At 42.1% G+C, this 13,401-nt stretch overlaps 2 protein-coding genes across 4 annotated transcripts; one reads left to right on the top strand and one right to left on the bottom strand.

Moving 5' to 3' along the window:
• Positions 1-643: 643 nt before the first annotated feature.
• Positions 644-12,839, bottom strand: TOPORS (TOP1 binding arginine/serine rich protein, E3 ubiquitin ligase). 2 transcript variants are annotated; one of them, XM_001156839.6, is made up of 3 exons: positions 12,524-12,839; positions 10,860-11,054; positions 644-4,428 (listed from the first exon to the last, which is right to left on the bottom strand). In XM_001156839.6, the coding sequence occupies exons 1-3, from the start codon at positions 12,524-12,526 to the stop codon at positions 1,489-1,491; spliced, it is 3,138 nt and encodes a 1,045-aa protein (XP_001156839.2). In that variant the 5' UTR covers positions 12,527-12,839; the 3' UTR covers positions 644-1,488. The 2 variants fall into 2 exon arrangements, with proteins under 2 accessions (XP_001156839.2, XP_063643946.1); XM_063787876.1 differs by lacking the exon at positions 12,524-12,839 and adding an exon at positions 11,451-11,823.
• Positions 11,762-13,097, top strand: SMIM27 (small integral membrane protein 27). 2 transcript variants are annotated; one of them, XM_054658009.2, is made up of 3 exons: positions 11,762-11,893; positions 12,324-12,569; positions 12,891-13,097. In XM_054658009.2, exons 2-3 carry the CDS (start codon positions 12,525-12,527, stop codon positions 13,011-13,013), a joined length of 168 nt encoding a protein of 55 aa, XP_054513984.1. In that variant the 5' UTR covers positions 11,762-11,893; positions 12,324-12,524; the 3' UTR covers positions 13,014-13,097. The 2 variants fall into 2 exon arrangements, with proteins under 2 accessions (XP_054513984.1, XP_054513983.1); XM_054658008.2 differs by having other exon boundaries at positions 11,800-12,237.
• The last annotated feature ends 304 nt before the right edge of the window (positions 13,098-13,401 follow it).

Genomic DNA, 13,401 nt, shown 5'->3' with positions numbered 1-13,401 from the left:
ATAGTTTATAATGTTATACTTACATAAATATTTGTCTTAACAGTCCATAAGCACCATGAAGGCAGGGAGCATAACTGCTTTGCTCTATTGATAAAACAGAACCGCCAGGTGCAGTGGCTCATGCCTGTAATCCCAGCACTTTGGGAGGCTGAGGCGGGCGGATCACGGTCAGGGGTTTGAGACCAGTCTGGCCAACATAGTGAAACCCCACCTCTACTAAAAACACAAAAATTAACCGGGCATGGTAGCGCGTGCCTGTAGTCCCAGCTACTCCAGAGGCTGAGGCAGGAGAATCGCTTGAACCCGGGAGGCAGAGGTTGTGGTGAAGTGAGATTGTACCACTGAACTCCAGCCTAGGCAACAGAGCCAGACTCCAACTCAAAAAAACAAAAAACAAAAAACAAACAAAAAAAAACCCCCAAAACTTAGTGCAGAACCTGCCACATAGTAGGCACTGCAATTTCTACTGAATAAAGAATGAATACGGTAGCAAGGCAAAGGCAAACTGAAGGCTGAATTAAGATTTAACTCAAGCTCCACTGTTCAGTGGCAATCCTACATCAGCATAGATGTAATTTTATCATCCCTAAAACAAGATAAAACATAACCACTTTATATAAAAGAACTACCAATGTAAAAGAAGTATGACAAGGGTTTTTCATGTTTATTTAGCAAGTTAAATGCTGTTTTTACTGATAGAAAGCAAATAAGATACTCCTCAAAATCAAAGAAAATAATTAAAACTGTAAAGTGTTTGTTCACCTGAAGTTCAGTATTTATGACATAATTATGCCCTTAGCTACTTTCAAGATTTTAACTTTACTAAAATATACTTAAAAAAAAAATACTGCATAGAAAAATGTCTGATTCTTGTTTTAAAGTGTTACTGTTTTATTTTTTTTCTTTTGTTGAATACACATTTGTTTTACTGGCAGTCCAGATAAACAAGTATATAAAGGAAATAGTAAATTTTTATTTTGGCATAAGATAAACTGTGCAGATTAAAATGCCTCAATTTACCCTGAAGAAATGGTTTTGAATCATATAAATTTTTAAGAAGAAAAATAAAGACTGTCCAAAGGGATTCTCCTAGCTTATAACACATTTCCAGAATAACTCTCAAAAAAAAAAAAATTCAAAAATACTCATTGACTACCTTAAAAATATGTCAATACCGTATGGCTTTATGAAATAACTTCTAAAATTTATATAATTTTTCTTATTTAAAAAGGACCCCAAGTTTTAAATAAGCTGCTAGCAGTATCATTTTCTTCACTTAAAAGTGCATATCTTTGAGGGTGGGACATACATTTTGAACAAATAACGATTTTTACAAATTAACACCAAAAAAAAAAAAAATCACTTAAAATATTGTAAGGAGGAAGAGAGTTTTCACCAAATGTCATCTTTAAATAGACTGCAGTAGATGACACTCTTCTTTTTTCCTTTTTATAACATCATAATTCTCAATAAAATGCTTTGGCAGTTTTAAGACATATCACAGTCTCTACCAAGACATACTGACATTAATGATGTCCGTGGCGATGGCAACTGCCTTGATGGCTCAGTTTGAATAGACACAATGTTACTGGGCTGGTTCTCCAAATCAGAAACAAAGGTGCTCTCTTCTCTTACATCGAGAGTTTGTTCAACTGAAGCTGCCAGAGGTGGAATATTATCTACAGTTTTGTTGGCATTATTCAAGTTGTTAGTAAGTGTGGCAATATCACATTCCTTGTCCAGCACACCAAATTCAGCTTCTATTGTAACTACATCTTTAGTTTCAAATGGTTCCAAGGAAGGAGCCAAAAACTCATTTTGTAGAGGGTCTTGAGGACCACTATTGTCACATTCTGTATCCTCCTTTACTTCAGAATCCTTATCACTGTCACTGTCAATGGTAATTACAACTGGGGAACGTGAAGCATTATCTCCATGGTGTTTCTTATGCTTCTTCTTATGTTTCTTCTTTTTCTTTTTATGGTGTTTAGTTGTATCAGTAGCTTTTCCTTCATAAACTATCTCTACACTTAGGCTCCGGGTCTTCCTTTTTCTCCTTTTGTGTTTTGTCTCTCTGTCTGATGATCGGCTGTCTGAAAAGGTATCACTCTCATTTTTGTAGTTTCCATCCAATTTTGATGAAGATTTTTGGTAATGACTGTCCTTTGCTTTAGAAGCAAATTCACGAGACGGCTGAGCCACTTCGTTAGTACCCTCCAAATGCCGTGTTTTGTATTTTCGTTTCCCTCCAGGCTTTTCATTTCTCACCCGGTCAGTCCCGGTAGATGCAGTCCTTGATCTGTTACTAGACAGGCTCCTTGATCTGTGCCTTTCATAGTAGTAATACTTCCTCTCACTGTGATTATTTTTTTTCCTAGCATTTGTTCTTTCAGAAAAGGACTGAACTCTAAATTCTGGACTTGAAGACTGTCTAGAATAATGAGCTCTGGACAGAGTCCTCCTCCTGTAAGATGATTCGTACCCATCCCTGTCCTTGTTTCTACTGTAATAAGTATACTCCCATTTGTATCTGCTTCCATAATTATTTCTTAAATAATAACGATCTCTATTTCTGCTCCGTGATCTTCTTTTACCATGATCACTGCTACGAGACCTTGATCTGCTTGTGCTTTCACTACTTAGAGACAGAGTTTGGCTTCTTCTGGACCAACTGCTATCTCTAGTTCTTGATCTCTTTTTGTCTCTTCTCCCTCTAGGTCTGCTACTTTCCCTGCTTCTGGATCGTTTACTTTTCATTCTTTTCTTCCCATGATGCTTTCTATGATTCTTCTGATCATGCCCACTTCTACTCTGAGAACGTGAATCTGAACTTCTTGATCTTCCTCTCTTTCTGTGTCTATGGTTATATGGAGAATATACTCTGTCTCCTCTTACAGATGAGTTCAGGTTTCTGGGAGATGACAATGATGTAGATCGTTTCTCTTCCCTCTTTGATTTGATTCTTGTACTAGAATCACAATGACCTTTATTTATTTGTTCATCCTTTCCAAGGACAGAGTGTGGAGATGAGCATCTACTAACATCGCTATCACCAGAACTGTAAGATTGCTCCTGTTCTTGTGTCTTCACTGTCTCCATTTTCTCATAAGAACCTAAGTCCTCAGAATCAGAGGACAGTTCAACAAGTTCTGGGGTCCTCTCAGCTAGTGGTTTAACAAACCCAACAATGACACAATTATCTGAAGAATCATCACTGTCATTATTTAGGTCGTCATTGGTTTGTACTCCTTGTATCTGAGACGTGGTTCCTCCTGTGACAAGTTCTTCATCTGAACTGTCAGAAGTATTTAAAAGAGAAGACATAGTAACGTGTACCTGCTCTGAGCTTGAGTAAGATGGTCCTGGAGTTTCATCATCCCATGGTGCCTGACTAACAGTGGCTACATTAATATCCAGCTCTTGGGTCTCAGCCTCATCTGGAGATATTGTTATGACTGAAGAATCAGAATGGCTGCCTTCTTCGTATGAAGGAGCAGGGCAATCATAATTGGCATGCTGGTCAAAGGCTGCCATGTTAAAAGGAGATCGGGCAAAACTGATAAATTCATGTATAAAATGCTCAGTTCGATTAAGTAAAAATGGTCTTAAATCAGACACAAATGCCTGACTCTCCAAGTCATAGCGAGTAACATTACTCATGATAATATGCTGGACAATATTCACTAAAGATCCATGAGCTCCAAAAAGAACTGTAAGTTCACGTTTTAACCAGGGGACTAATCTGTGAAGGCAAGCTGGATTTCTACGGAAAAATTCAGCTGAAATATCCCTGTAGCGGCCACCATCTTCAATATTTCTAACTCGAGCACCAGCACGATAAAGAGTTCGTCTAAAATTAATAATATCTTGTTCTTGAATTTTCCGCAAAGATCTTTCATCTGCCGTAGTTGGCCTCCTTACTGCAATCTGTCTCATAAATTGAGGAATTTCAACATCTCTAGGTCTTGTTGAAATGCCTAACCCTTCAAACAGTACTCCACTATCTGGCGGAGTTGTTGTTCTTCTGTTCACAGGACCACTAGGTGAATAAACAGAAGCATTTCGTTCCCTTGTCATAGTTGTACGGTAGCGAAATCGTCGATCAGGGGTGACAAAAGAACCATTATACGAAGGCCTTAGGACATACTCCTTGAAGTCATCTTCTGCCCTCACAGAATGGAAAATAGAATCAAAGGGCTGTTTACATAGTGGGCATTCAGCTTTGTTTTTTGACCACTCCTGTACACAGCGAAAACAGAACTTATGTAAGCAGCGATCTAAGTAAGACACATTATCAAATCTATCCAAGCATATAGGACACTTAGAATCAGGAGATGCATCAGCTGGTACTGTCTGTTGCAATTTGCTAGTGCCAGCTTTAGGTGAAAAGTTGTCCATTTTAAATTCCTTAGCAGCTGATGCCATTATCTGTAAAAGGGAAAGAAATATATCAGTAATCTGATAATAGAGGAATGACTAAATAGTCTCAACAAAAATGCAAATAAAGACCTTGAAACATATTTTGGTGAAAATACTTAAGTGACCCATTACTTTTGTTTTATTTTATAAAGGGGCACTGTAGCATAGTAATATAGTGCTTAAAGCATAAGCTCTGAAGTCAGATTTCCTAAGACTGAATCCTGATTCCATACTACCAGCGTGACTATGTGCCAGTTAGTATCTCTGTGCTTTAATTTCATCTGCAGGTCAGTGATAACAGAATCTGCCTCACAGGGTTTGTGAAGATGTAAAAAGCCCTTAGAAAAGGCACCTGGTACATAGTAAAGCTCTCAAATATTATGTAACATCCTATTATTCTTTTAAAAAATAATTTGAGAAATATCTGACATATTTTTAAAAAACTACCAAATACCCATGTATCCACCACTTATGTTATGCCCCTTATCTTCCCCTCCTATCACTCTCTAGAAAACAAAAAACAAAAACACCACACTCCTCAGTTGATGTTATTTCTATGCATGGCTTTATACCTTTCATATACATATGCCACTAACAATACAGACTACTGATTTATCTGTGACATTTTGTATGTACTTTTCTAAAACAACTTTGGTGACATAACTTACACACCAGAAAGTTCACCTGTTTAAACCAATCCTATGATTTTTAGTGAAAGATTCTTTTTTCAACCTTAGAAAGCTAATTTTAAAAAGGGAGAGGAAACTTTTAGTGAAGATTAAATCATAAATGAAAAAGCAGCCAAGAGGCAGTGCCTGGCTCACAGTAGGTGCTGAGTAAATGTCAGCTGTTATTATTACTACACTATTATATTCAGTTAATCACTCATTCCATTCAGCATTCCTAATAAGCCTTCCTTTAGCTTTTTTCTTTAATCCAAAAGTCAGGCCACAGAATATCTTGAAATCATGTTTTTGGTCCCCTTCGCTATTATCCTTTCCCATAAGGATGACTAGAATATTAAAGATTAGTTTGTTTTATCAGTTTACATTGGCTCAAAACTTTGCTAGAGCTGAAATCTAGTATGCGTTTTGGCTTTATCTCATAAACTCCAAAGCTGCATTTTATACTAATCATTTTGAGTATATTGACTATTGGGGAGTTAGGCGCGGTGGCTCATGCCTGTAATCCAGCACTTTGGGAGGCCAAGGCAGGCAGATCACCTGAGGTCAGGAGTTCAAGACCAGCCTGGCCAACGTTGTGAAACCTTGTCTCTACTAAGAATACAAAAATTAGCCGGGCATGGTGGCAGGCACCTGTAATCCCAGCTACTTGGGAGGCTGAGACAGGAGAATCGCTTGAACGCAGGAGGCAGAGGTTGCAGTGAGCTGAGACTGCACCACTGCAGTGGGTGACAAGAGTGAAACTCTGTCTCAAAACAAATAAACAAACAACAACAGAAAACTACTAGGCCCTTGGTTTCCCAGGGCCTAATATTCATCTTCCTCCACCTCCTTCATCACAGGAGGTTCCATCACTAGTCAACTGGGGTCAAGTTAATCAAATAACAGAATTGTAATTTTCTAAATAGACTCATTGGCCTTAACAAACTATAAGAAAAACCAATAAACAAAACCCACAACAAAACTCATGACTGAAATACAAGTATTCCACCATAGCTTTCATATTAAACCTGCTCACTTTAGGGCATCTTGGCTTTCTCAGAACCATAACTTAATAGAGAATCAATTAATGCTAAATAAGCGTTTCTTCAGGGGTCCAGGTATGTCTAGTCTTCCATTTACTGGACTGAAAATGCAAAAAAATCATCACTGTCCTGGAAGGTCTGGAAAAGCAGGATTATAAATACATAATACTGCTTTTTTGTTCATAAACAGTCTAAAACCCTAATACTGCACAATCTTCTCAGCATTTCCCTCTACTTTTAACATTTTTTAATCTGCCTACTCAAGAAATTTAAAGAAACACATAAAAATAAAAACCTTTCAGTTCAGAGACTGTGTGTGTGGTAGAGGGAAGGAACAGAGAAAAGTTGGGAGGGAATGAAAGAGGTTATCAAAAGATCTGGACTGAAGACCAGGCTTCACCTAGAACTAGCTCTAGTTAATGTGAAGAAAACCACATTACTCTAGACTTTAGTTTTCTCCTCTATATAATGAAGGGATTACTGGACTTGGAAAAAAGACCCGTGAATTCCAAGTTAATACATTTTATCTTCACTTAGTTCTCTGAAATAGAATTTTAGTGTTTTCTGAACACTTCCAGTTCACATAAAAATTACAGCTGAAAATGAATTTATTAAAGGGAATTATTAGGTAGTAAACTTGAAGTTCAAATAAAATAAAATCTCAACAAAGTATGATTTTTTTAAAAAATGAAACCTTACCCTTCCCTTCTCTAGTTTTATAAGCCTGTTAACCACTTTGACAGTAAAAGGTGAATGAATGACTGGTAATGTCCTCCATAACAGGTTAAAAAATAATAATAAATTAGAATTCATTCTTGTATTTCTACACAGGAATCATTAGCTGAAAAGAATAATCTTAGCCGGGCATGATGGGCACACCTGTAGTCCCAGCTACTCAGGAGGCTGAGGCAGGAGGATTAACTGAGCCTGGGAGGTCCAGGCTGCAGTGAGCCATAATTGCACCACCTCACTCCAGCCTGGGCGACAGAAAGAGACCGTTTCAAAACAAACAAACAAACAAACAGTGTTCATCAGAAACATCAAAAAGGCGGGGCACGGTGGCTCACGCCTGTAATCCCATCACTTTGGGAAGCCAAGGCAGGAGACCCTTGAGGCCAGGAATTTGAGACAGCCTAGGCAACAAAGCGAGATCCAGTCTCTATTTTAAAAAAGAAAGAAACATCAAACAATTGGAATGCATGTAGATCATCAAATAAGTAATTAGCTCTTCAAAATCACCACTAAATACTAAATTAAAATGTTTTTTAAAACGCAAATGAAGTCAAACATATGACCCGGCAATTACACACCTAGATATACCCAAGGGAAACGAAAACTTGTCCACACAAAAAAACTGTATATGAATATTCACAGCAACTTTAGTCATAATATCTCAAAAGGAGAAACTCAAATACCCATCAATTAATTAACAGATTAATAAAATGTGGTCTATCCATACTATGGAATTTTATTTGGCAATAAAAAGGAACAAAGTACTGGTACCATGTTGTAACATGGATGAAACTTTTTATTATGCTAAATGAATGAAAAAAAAAATTCACAAGAACCCACATATTGTATGATACCTTTTATATGAAATGTCCAGAATAGGCAAATCTAGAGAGATGAAATGAGGCTGGTGGCTGCTGCTGGGGCAGTAAAGAGGTTTATTTCTGGGGTGATGAAAATGTTCTACAATTAATTATTGTGATGGTTGTACAACTCTGTAAACATACTAAAAAATCATTGACTTACAAACTTTAAACGGGTGAACTTTATGGATGGAATGTAATCTTTTATTTTATTTTTTGAGACAGAGTCTTGCTCTGTCGCCCAGGCTGGAGTGCAGTGGCGCGATCGTGGCTCACTGCAAGCTCCGCCTCCCGGGTTCACACCATTCTCCTGCCTCAGCCTTCCCAGTAGTAGCTGGGATTACACGCGCCCGCCACCACGCTCGGCATTTTTTTTTTTTTTTTTTTTTTTGTATTTTTAGTAGAGACGGGGTTTCACCGTGTTAGCCAGGATGGTCTCGATCTCCTGACCTTGAGATCCGCCCGTCTCGGCCTCCCAAAGCGCTGGGATTACAGGCGTAAGCTACCGCGCCCAGCCCGGAATGTAATCTTAACAAAGCTGTTTAAAAATACAAATTAAGGCATAAAAACTGGGATGACTAGATACAGATTAAGAGTGGTTGATTTGCTGGCCGGGCGCGGTGGCTCACGCCTGTAATCTCAACCCTTTGGGAGGCTGGGTCGGGAGTTCGAGACCAGCCTGACCAACATGGAGAAACCCCGTCTCTACTAAAAATACAAAAATTCGCCGGGCGTAGTGGCGCATGCCTGGAATCCCAGCTACTCGGGAGGCTGAAGCAGGAGAATCGCTTGAACCCCCCGGAGGCGGAGGTTGCAGTGAGCCGAGATTACGCCACTGCACTCCAGCCTGGGCAACAAGAGCGAAACTCTGACACACACACACACACACACACACACACACACACACACACACACAAAAGAGTGGCTGATCTGCAAGAGACGTTCTGAATTTAAGTAGCAAAGGTAGACCCGATGAAAAACACAGTGCTTCAGGTGCTGTAAGAAGCCTGTGTTACGGGTTTTCCATCCTAGCACTCTAGGAATTAGGACATTTCCTCACAGGAGACAATCAGTTCCTCCAGTCACACTTCCTAAACTGTCTCCCAAATCCTAAATGAAGTTCACCATCTTTAGTATAAACTGATTAAGCCAAAACTTCCCTTTCCCGAAAAATCCTCAAATCTGGCTTTAACAAGGATAATAACAATTCAGGGAAATTTCGCAAAATTAATATGGACACACATCTAGGGAAAATGGATGGGGGAGATAAAGAATCAGGAAGCTCGAATCTACATTTCAGGAGACTGGATATTTGAAAAACTGCACAATGATATAAACGAAGTATAACTGCTCTGTAGAATTAAAGTTAGACTTACTACAAAAGTCATCTATGGCCGGGCGTGGTGGCTCATGCCTGTAATCCCAGCACTTTGGGAGGCCGAGGTGAGCGGATCACAAGGTCAGGAGATCGAGACCATCCTGGCTAACACGGTGAAACCCTGTCTCTACTAAAAATACAAAAAATTAGCCGGGCGTAGCGACGGGCGCCTGTAGTCCCAGCTACTCGGGAGACTGAGGCAGGGGAATGGCGTGAACCTGGCAGGCGGAGCTTGCAGTGAGCCGAGACTGCGCCACTGCACTCCAGCCTGGGCGAAAGAGCAAGACTCCGTCTCAAAAAAAATAAATCAATAAAAATCAAAAGTCATCTATGGCATACACTGTATATAAAATTTAATCATCTGCTGATTACATTTGCGGGAGTGATGTTAATTCTGCTGCAGAGCCAAGGCTGAGAATCGCCACCACTTAGTAGGTGTGTAACCTGGAGGAAGTTTTTTCTCAAAATCTCACGTTTTCTCAATTCTAAAATGGAATTGAAAAGGTGGTTGTGTGACGGGACATATTTCATAAAAACCCTTAGCACAGTGCTTGGTGCACAGTAAGAACTCAACAATGTTCTCTATGTTACGTGAACACGAAGTGAATTTCGGTAGCTCATCACCCATAACTGATTATATGGGTCCAGACAGAGGATAGTTTATAACAACAAAATAATCATCATACTTAATATAATTATTATACTTAATATTTCTAGGCAAAGTGACTAAAAAGGGTTCACGAGTAGATGAAATAGAAAGATCACCCAAGTATTAAAAATAAACTGGTTCCTACCTCTTGCCACCTTAAAGAAATCACTGTACCTCTCTGAACTGCATTTAATCAACTCCAAAAGAAGATACAAAAGTCATAGGATCTCAGTAGATCCTATCAAATTTATCCAGATCCTATCAAATTTAATCCAATTCCAGCAAAAAGAATTGGCTGGGAACCGTTCGCCTCTAAAACCACTCATTCCAGACAAGTATGATTGATTTTAGCTGATTGTATAGCTTTCTTTGCATTTCATGGACAAAACCCAGAAATCTCTCACCACTATTAACTTAAATCTTGGGCAGCTGTTTCTTAATTTATCTTAAATAATCTTGAAAATTACCTATCAAAAGGTCTACTCCGTTTTCCTCTTAAATCACTATGTGGCTCATCTCAGCACTGCCCCCTTCCAGCCTACAATCAGCAACCCATGAGGAAAGCTGCAGTAACTGGATGGATGAACAAGTCACGGGCAATTTCTGCTCAGAATGTTTAACACAACACAGACAAGTCCCACGTCCCAAAGCCACGGTGATAGTCGTTTACTTTGGTTCGGAACTGCCACTAGACTAAGATAAGCACCATGAGCATTACATAACCACAACGAACTTAAATATTGTTATTCCCATTTTACAGACAGGCTCAGGGACTTAAGGGACCTAGGCAAGGTCACATATCCTGTAAGTGGTGACGCCACGATTCAGTCTCATTGCTTTTTTGCTTTTCCCTGAGACCAAGCTCTTTCCAGTACACGGCCAGGCTCGCGCCCCTCGGGAGCGCTTGTGGGAAGCGCAACCCTCGCCTGCCCGCACCAATCCACAGGTGCGCGCAGGAGCCGCTCGGAGGCCCTGGCCCTGGCCCGCCGAGGCCCGGACAGCCCCGCAGGCCATGACCGCAACCCTCGGGTCCCGAGGCGCCGCTCCAGGCGGGAGCGCCAACTCGCACGGCCCTTCCGACCCCCGCGTCCCATTGTTCCGAATCTCACTCACCTCGGAGGATGCCGGCGCAGGCCTGGCTGGGGCGCTCGCCGCGAGCTCCCGGCAGCCCAGAAAGCTAGGTCGGTGACGGCAGGATCCGCGAAGGCGTACCCGGCGACTTCTCCGCCTACCCTCCGAAGCGGGAGCAGGCGGGGGCGCTTCACCCTCCTCGCGAGACAGCGGAGACCCCAGCGGCGGCTGCGACCCCTGTGACGCAAAGGGCTCATCACCAATGGCAGCTCGGAAGCAGGGCAGAGAGCGAGACCCACCCCCCAGCTCCCGCGCATCAAAACACAACACCCGCCTTCACCACGCATGCGCAGCAGATGGACGCCGGCCTCGGGGGCGGGGCTCAGCGCACCGGCCCAAATGCGGCCCCTCCCCCGCCGCTCCAGACCCGGGAGGAGGGCAGCGCGACCCTCCCCATCTTGTTACTGGTACTCAGCCACTGGGGACACTGACTGAATGTTCGCCCCTAACTTACCCGGAAAACACGAGAACTAGTTCGATGTCGTTTCAACCTTACCAAACTCTGCGGAAACTTAGGAAATTATCTTTAGTGTCTAGATAGGGGAATTGTTAGATGGACTTGAAGTCTCTCACCTCCTGTTGTACGCCTCCCGGAAGCAACACCAGGAGTCCAACGGGATCCCAAACCAGAGCCCAACCAGTATCCTATAAAGTCTTCAGAGAGGGATCCCCTCCAGGCTGGGGAGAAACAGGACAACCTAACAAAACAGGGCCTGGACTCCTCCCTAAACAGACCACGTTTTTCTCCGCTCTTCCCCTTCCCACTCCCTGAAATCTAGACTAAAACTGTTTTAAGATAACTGCGAGGTATAAAGAACGTCTAGAGCCTAATCGGCCCGTTGCCAGATTCTACTCCTCAGGCCTCAAATGTGAGCGCCCCAAACATTCTAGAGCTGAACCTGGTACGCTCGCCCACCAAACTGCCGTGCTCGGGGCTTAGTATCTCACGCGCGGCAGTTCAAGAACATCAGACACGCTCAACAAACACTTGTTGCTTGACTGATACATTATGGCGGGTAACGCGTCCCACGTATTTCTTCTTAGAGATATACATTACGCTATACGTTTCCGAAGAATGGCTCGATTTACAGGGGTTCCCACAACGATTTGTCACATATAAAAGAGTGGGTGGTATTTTTACGTCAAAGATGAACAGGCGAACGTCCATCTAAATCGTGTGGTATCAGATGCGGGGAGGCGTGGGGGAGGGAGCGGGGGAGAAAGCGTTAATTCTTCCAGCTTTAGAGCCAGACGTAATATTTAAAACGTGGATTGTTTTTCAAATAAACTTTTATATGGACACGACAGCATCTTATCCTGCATTAATACTGCATTGCAACTAGAAAGAAAACCAGTGGAGGTACGCCTATCTCCTATCTCTCTAGTTGGCAAAAAAAAAAAAAAAGCAATTTTTAACATTTTCTCGTTTATTCCCGTCTCTAAAAGGCGGGCAAGGCCCCCGATCACGTGATACCGCCCCCCAACTCCGGGCGGAAGAGGCCAGCGACAGCGCTGCACGAAGCGAGTGGGCGGGCGCTCGTGCCCGGCTAAAAGATGGCTGCTGGCGCCGGGCAGCCACCGCCTGGGAGGTTACTGTAAGGCCCGCAGCTCCCGCCAGCTCCCGCGGACTGCTGCCGCCTCCTTACCATGAAGCCAGTAAGTCGTCGCACGCTGGACTGGATTTATTCAGTGGTAAGTCCCGGGGATCGCGGGCCCCCACCGTGTCGACTCACTGGGCCCGCAGGCGGAAAGGCCCTATTTCTTCAGCACCCAGAAACTCCAAAATCCATTCCTGAATTAAGCATTTCACTCCCTCACCTCGACTCCGCCTCTTCCTGGAGGATACGATCTTCCGCTTCTTACGTAAGGGCTGCTGGGTGTACCCGCCACTGGAACCCCATTTATTCGACTTTGTTACTTTAATTCCCACCTTAGCAACGGCAACGGTAACCTGACGGGGGCGAGGGGAAATATCAGGTAGATTTCACACCTCCTTTGCGATTTTTGGTTTAGTTGCTGCTTGCCATCGTTTTAATCTCCTGGGGCTGCATCATCTATGCTTCGATGGTGTCTGCAAGACGACAGCTAAGGAAGAAATACCCAGACAAAATCTTTGGGACGAATGAAAATTTGTAACTCTTCTGGATTTAATTATCTGAAAATACAGTTCTTTCCCTCATGCTTATGTAGATATAAAAATAAAATTCATAATGCAAAGTTCCCAAGTTTATTTTTGCATTATCCTTTATAACAAGCACTAGTATGCAAATTTTTCACTTAGAGATTTTAGTATTTTACATTCTCATGACAAAATTAACAGCAACCTAGATCTGACAGTCTTGAGTGTCAGATCATAGTTGGAATAAACTTTTCAATCAAGTTTCTAAATTCTTCAAAAATGATTCGGAAAGCTTTTTTTTGAGACGGAATCTTGCTCTGTCGCCCAGGCTCAGTGGCACTATCTCGGCTCACTGCAAGCTCCGCCTTCCGGGTTCACACCAATCTCGTGCCTCAGCCTCCGGAG

Source organism: Pan troglodytes, chromosome 11, assembly GCF_028858775.2.
Source record: "Pan troglodytes isolate AG18354 chromosome 11, NHGRI_mPanTro3-v2.0_pri, whole genome shotgun sequence".
NCBI lineage: Eukaryota > Metazoa > Chordata > Mammalia > Primates > Hominidae > Pan > Pan troglodytes.
Note: the sequence above shows the minus strand (reverse complement) of the source record. Positions and strands in the feature narration are given on the sequence as shown.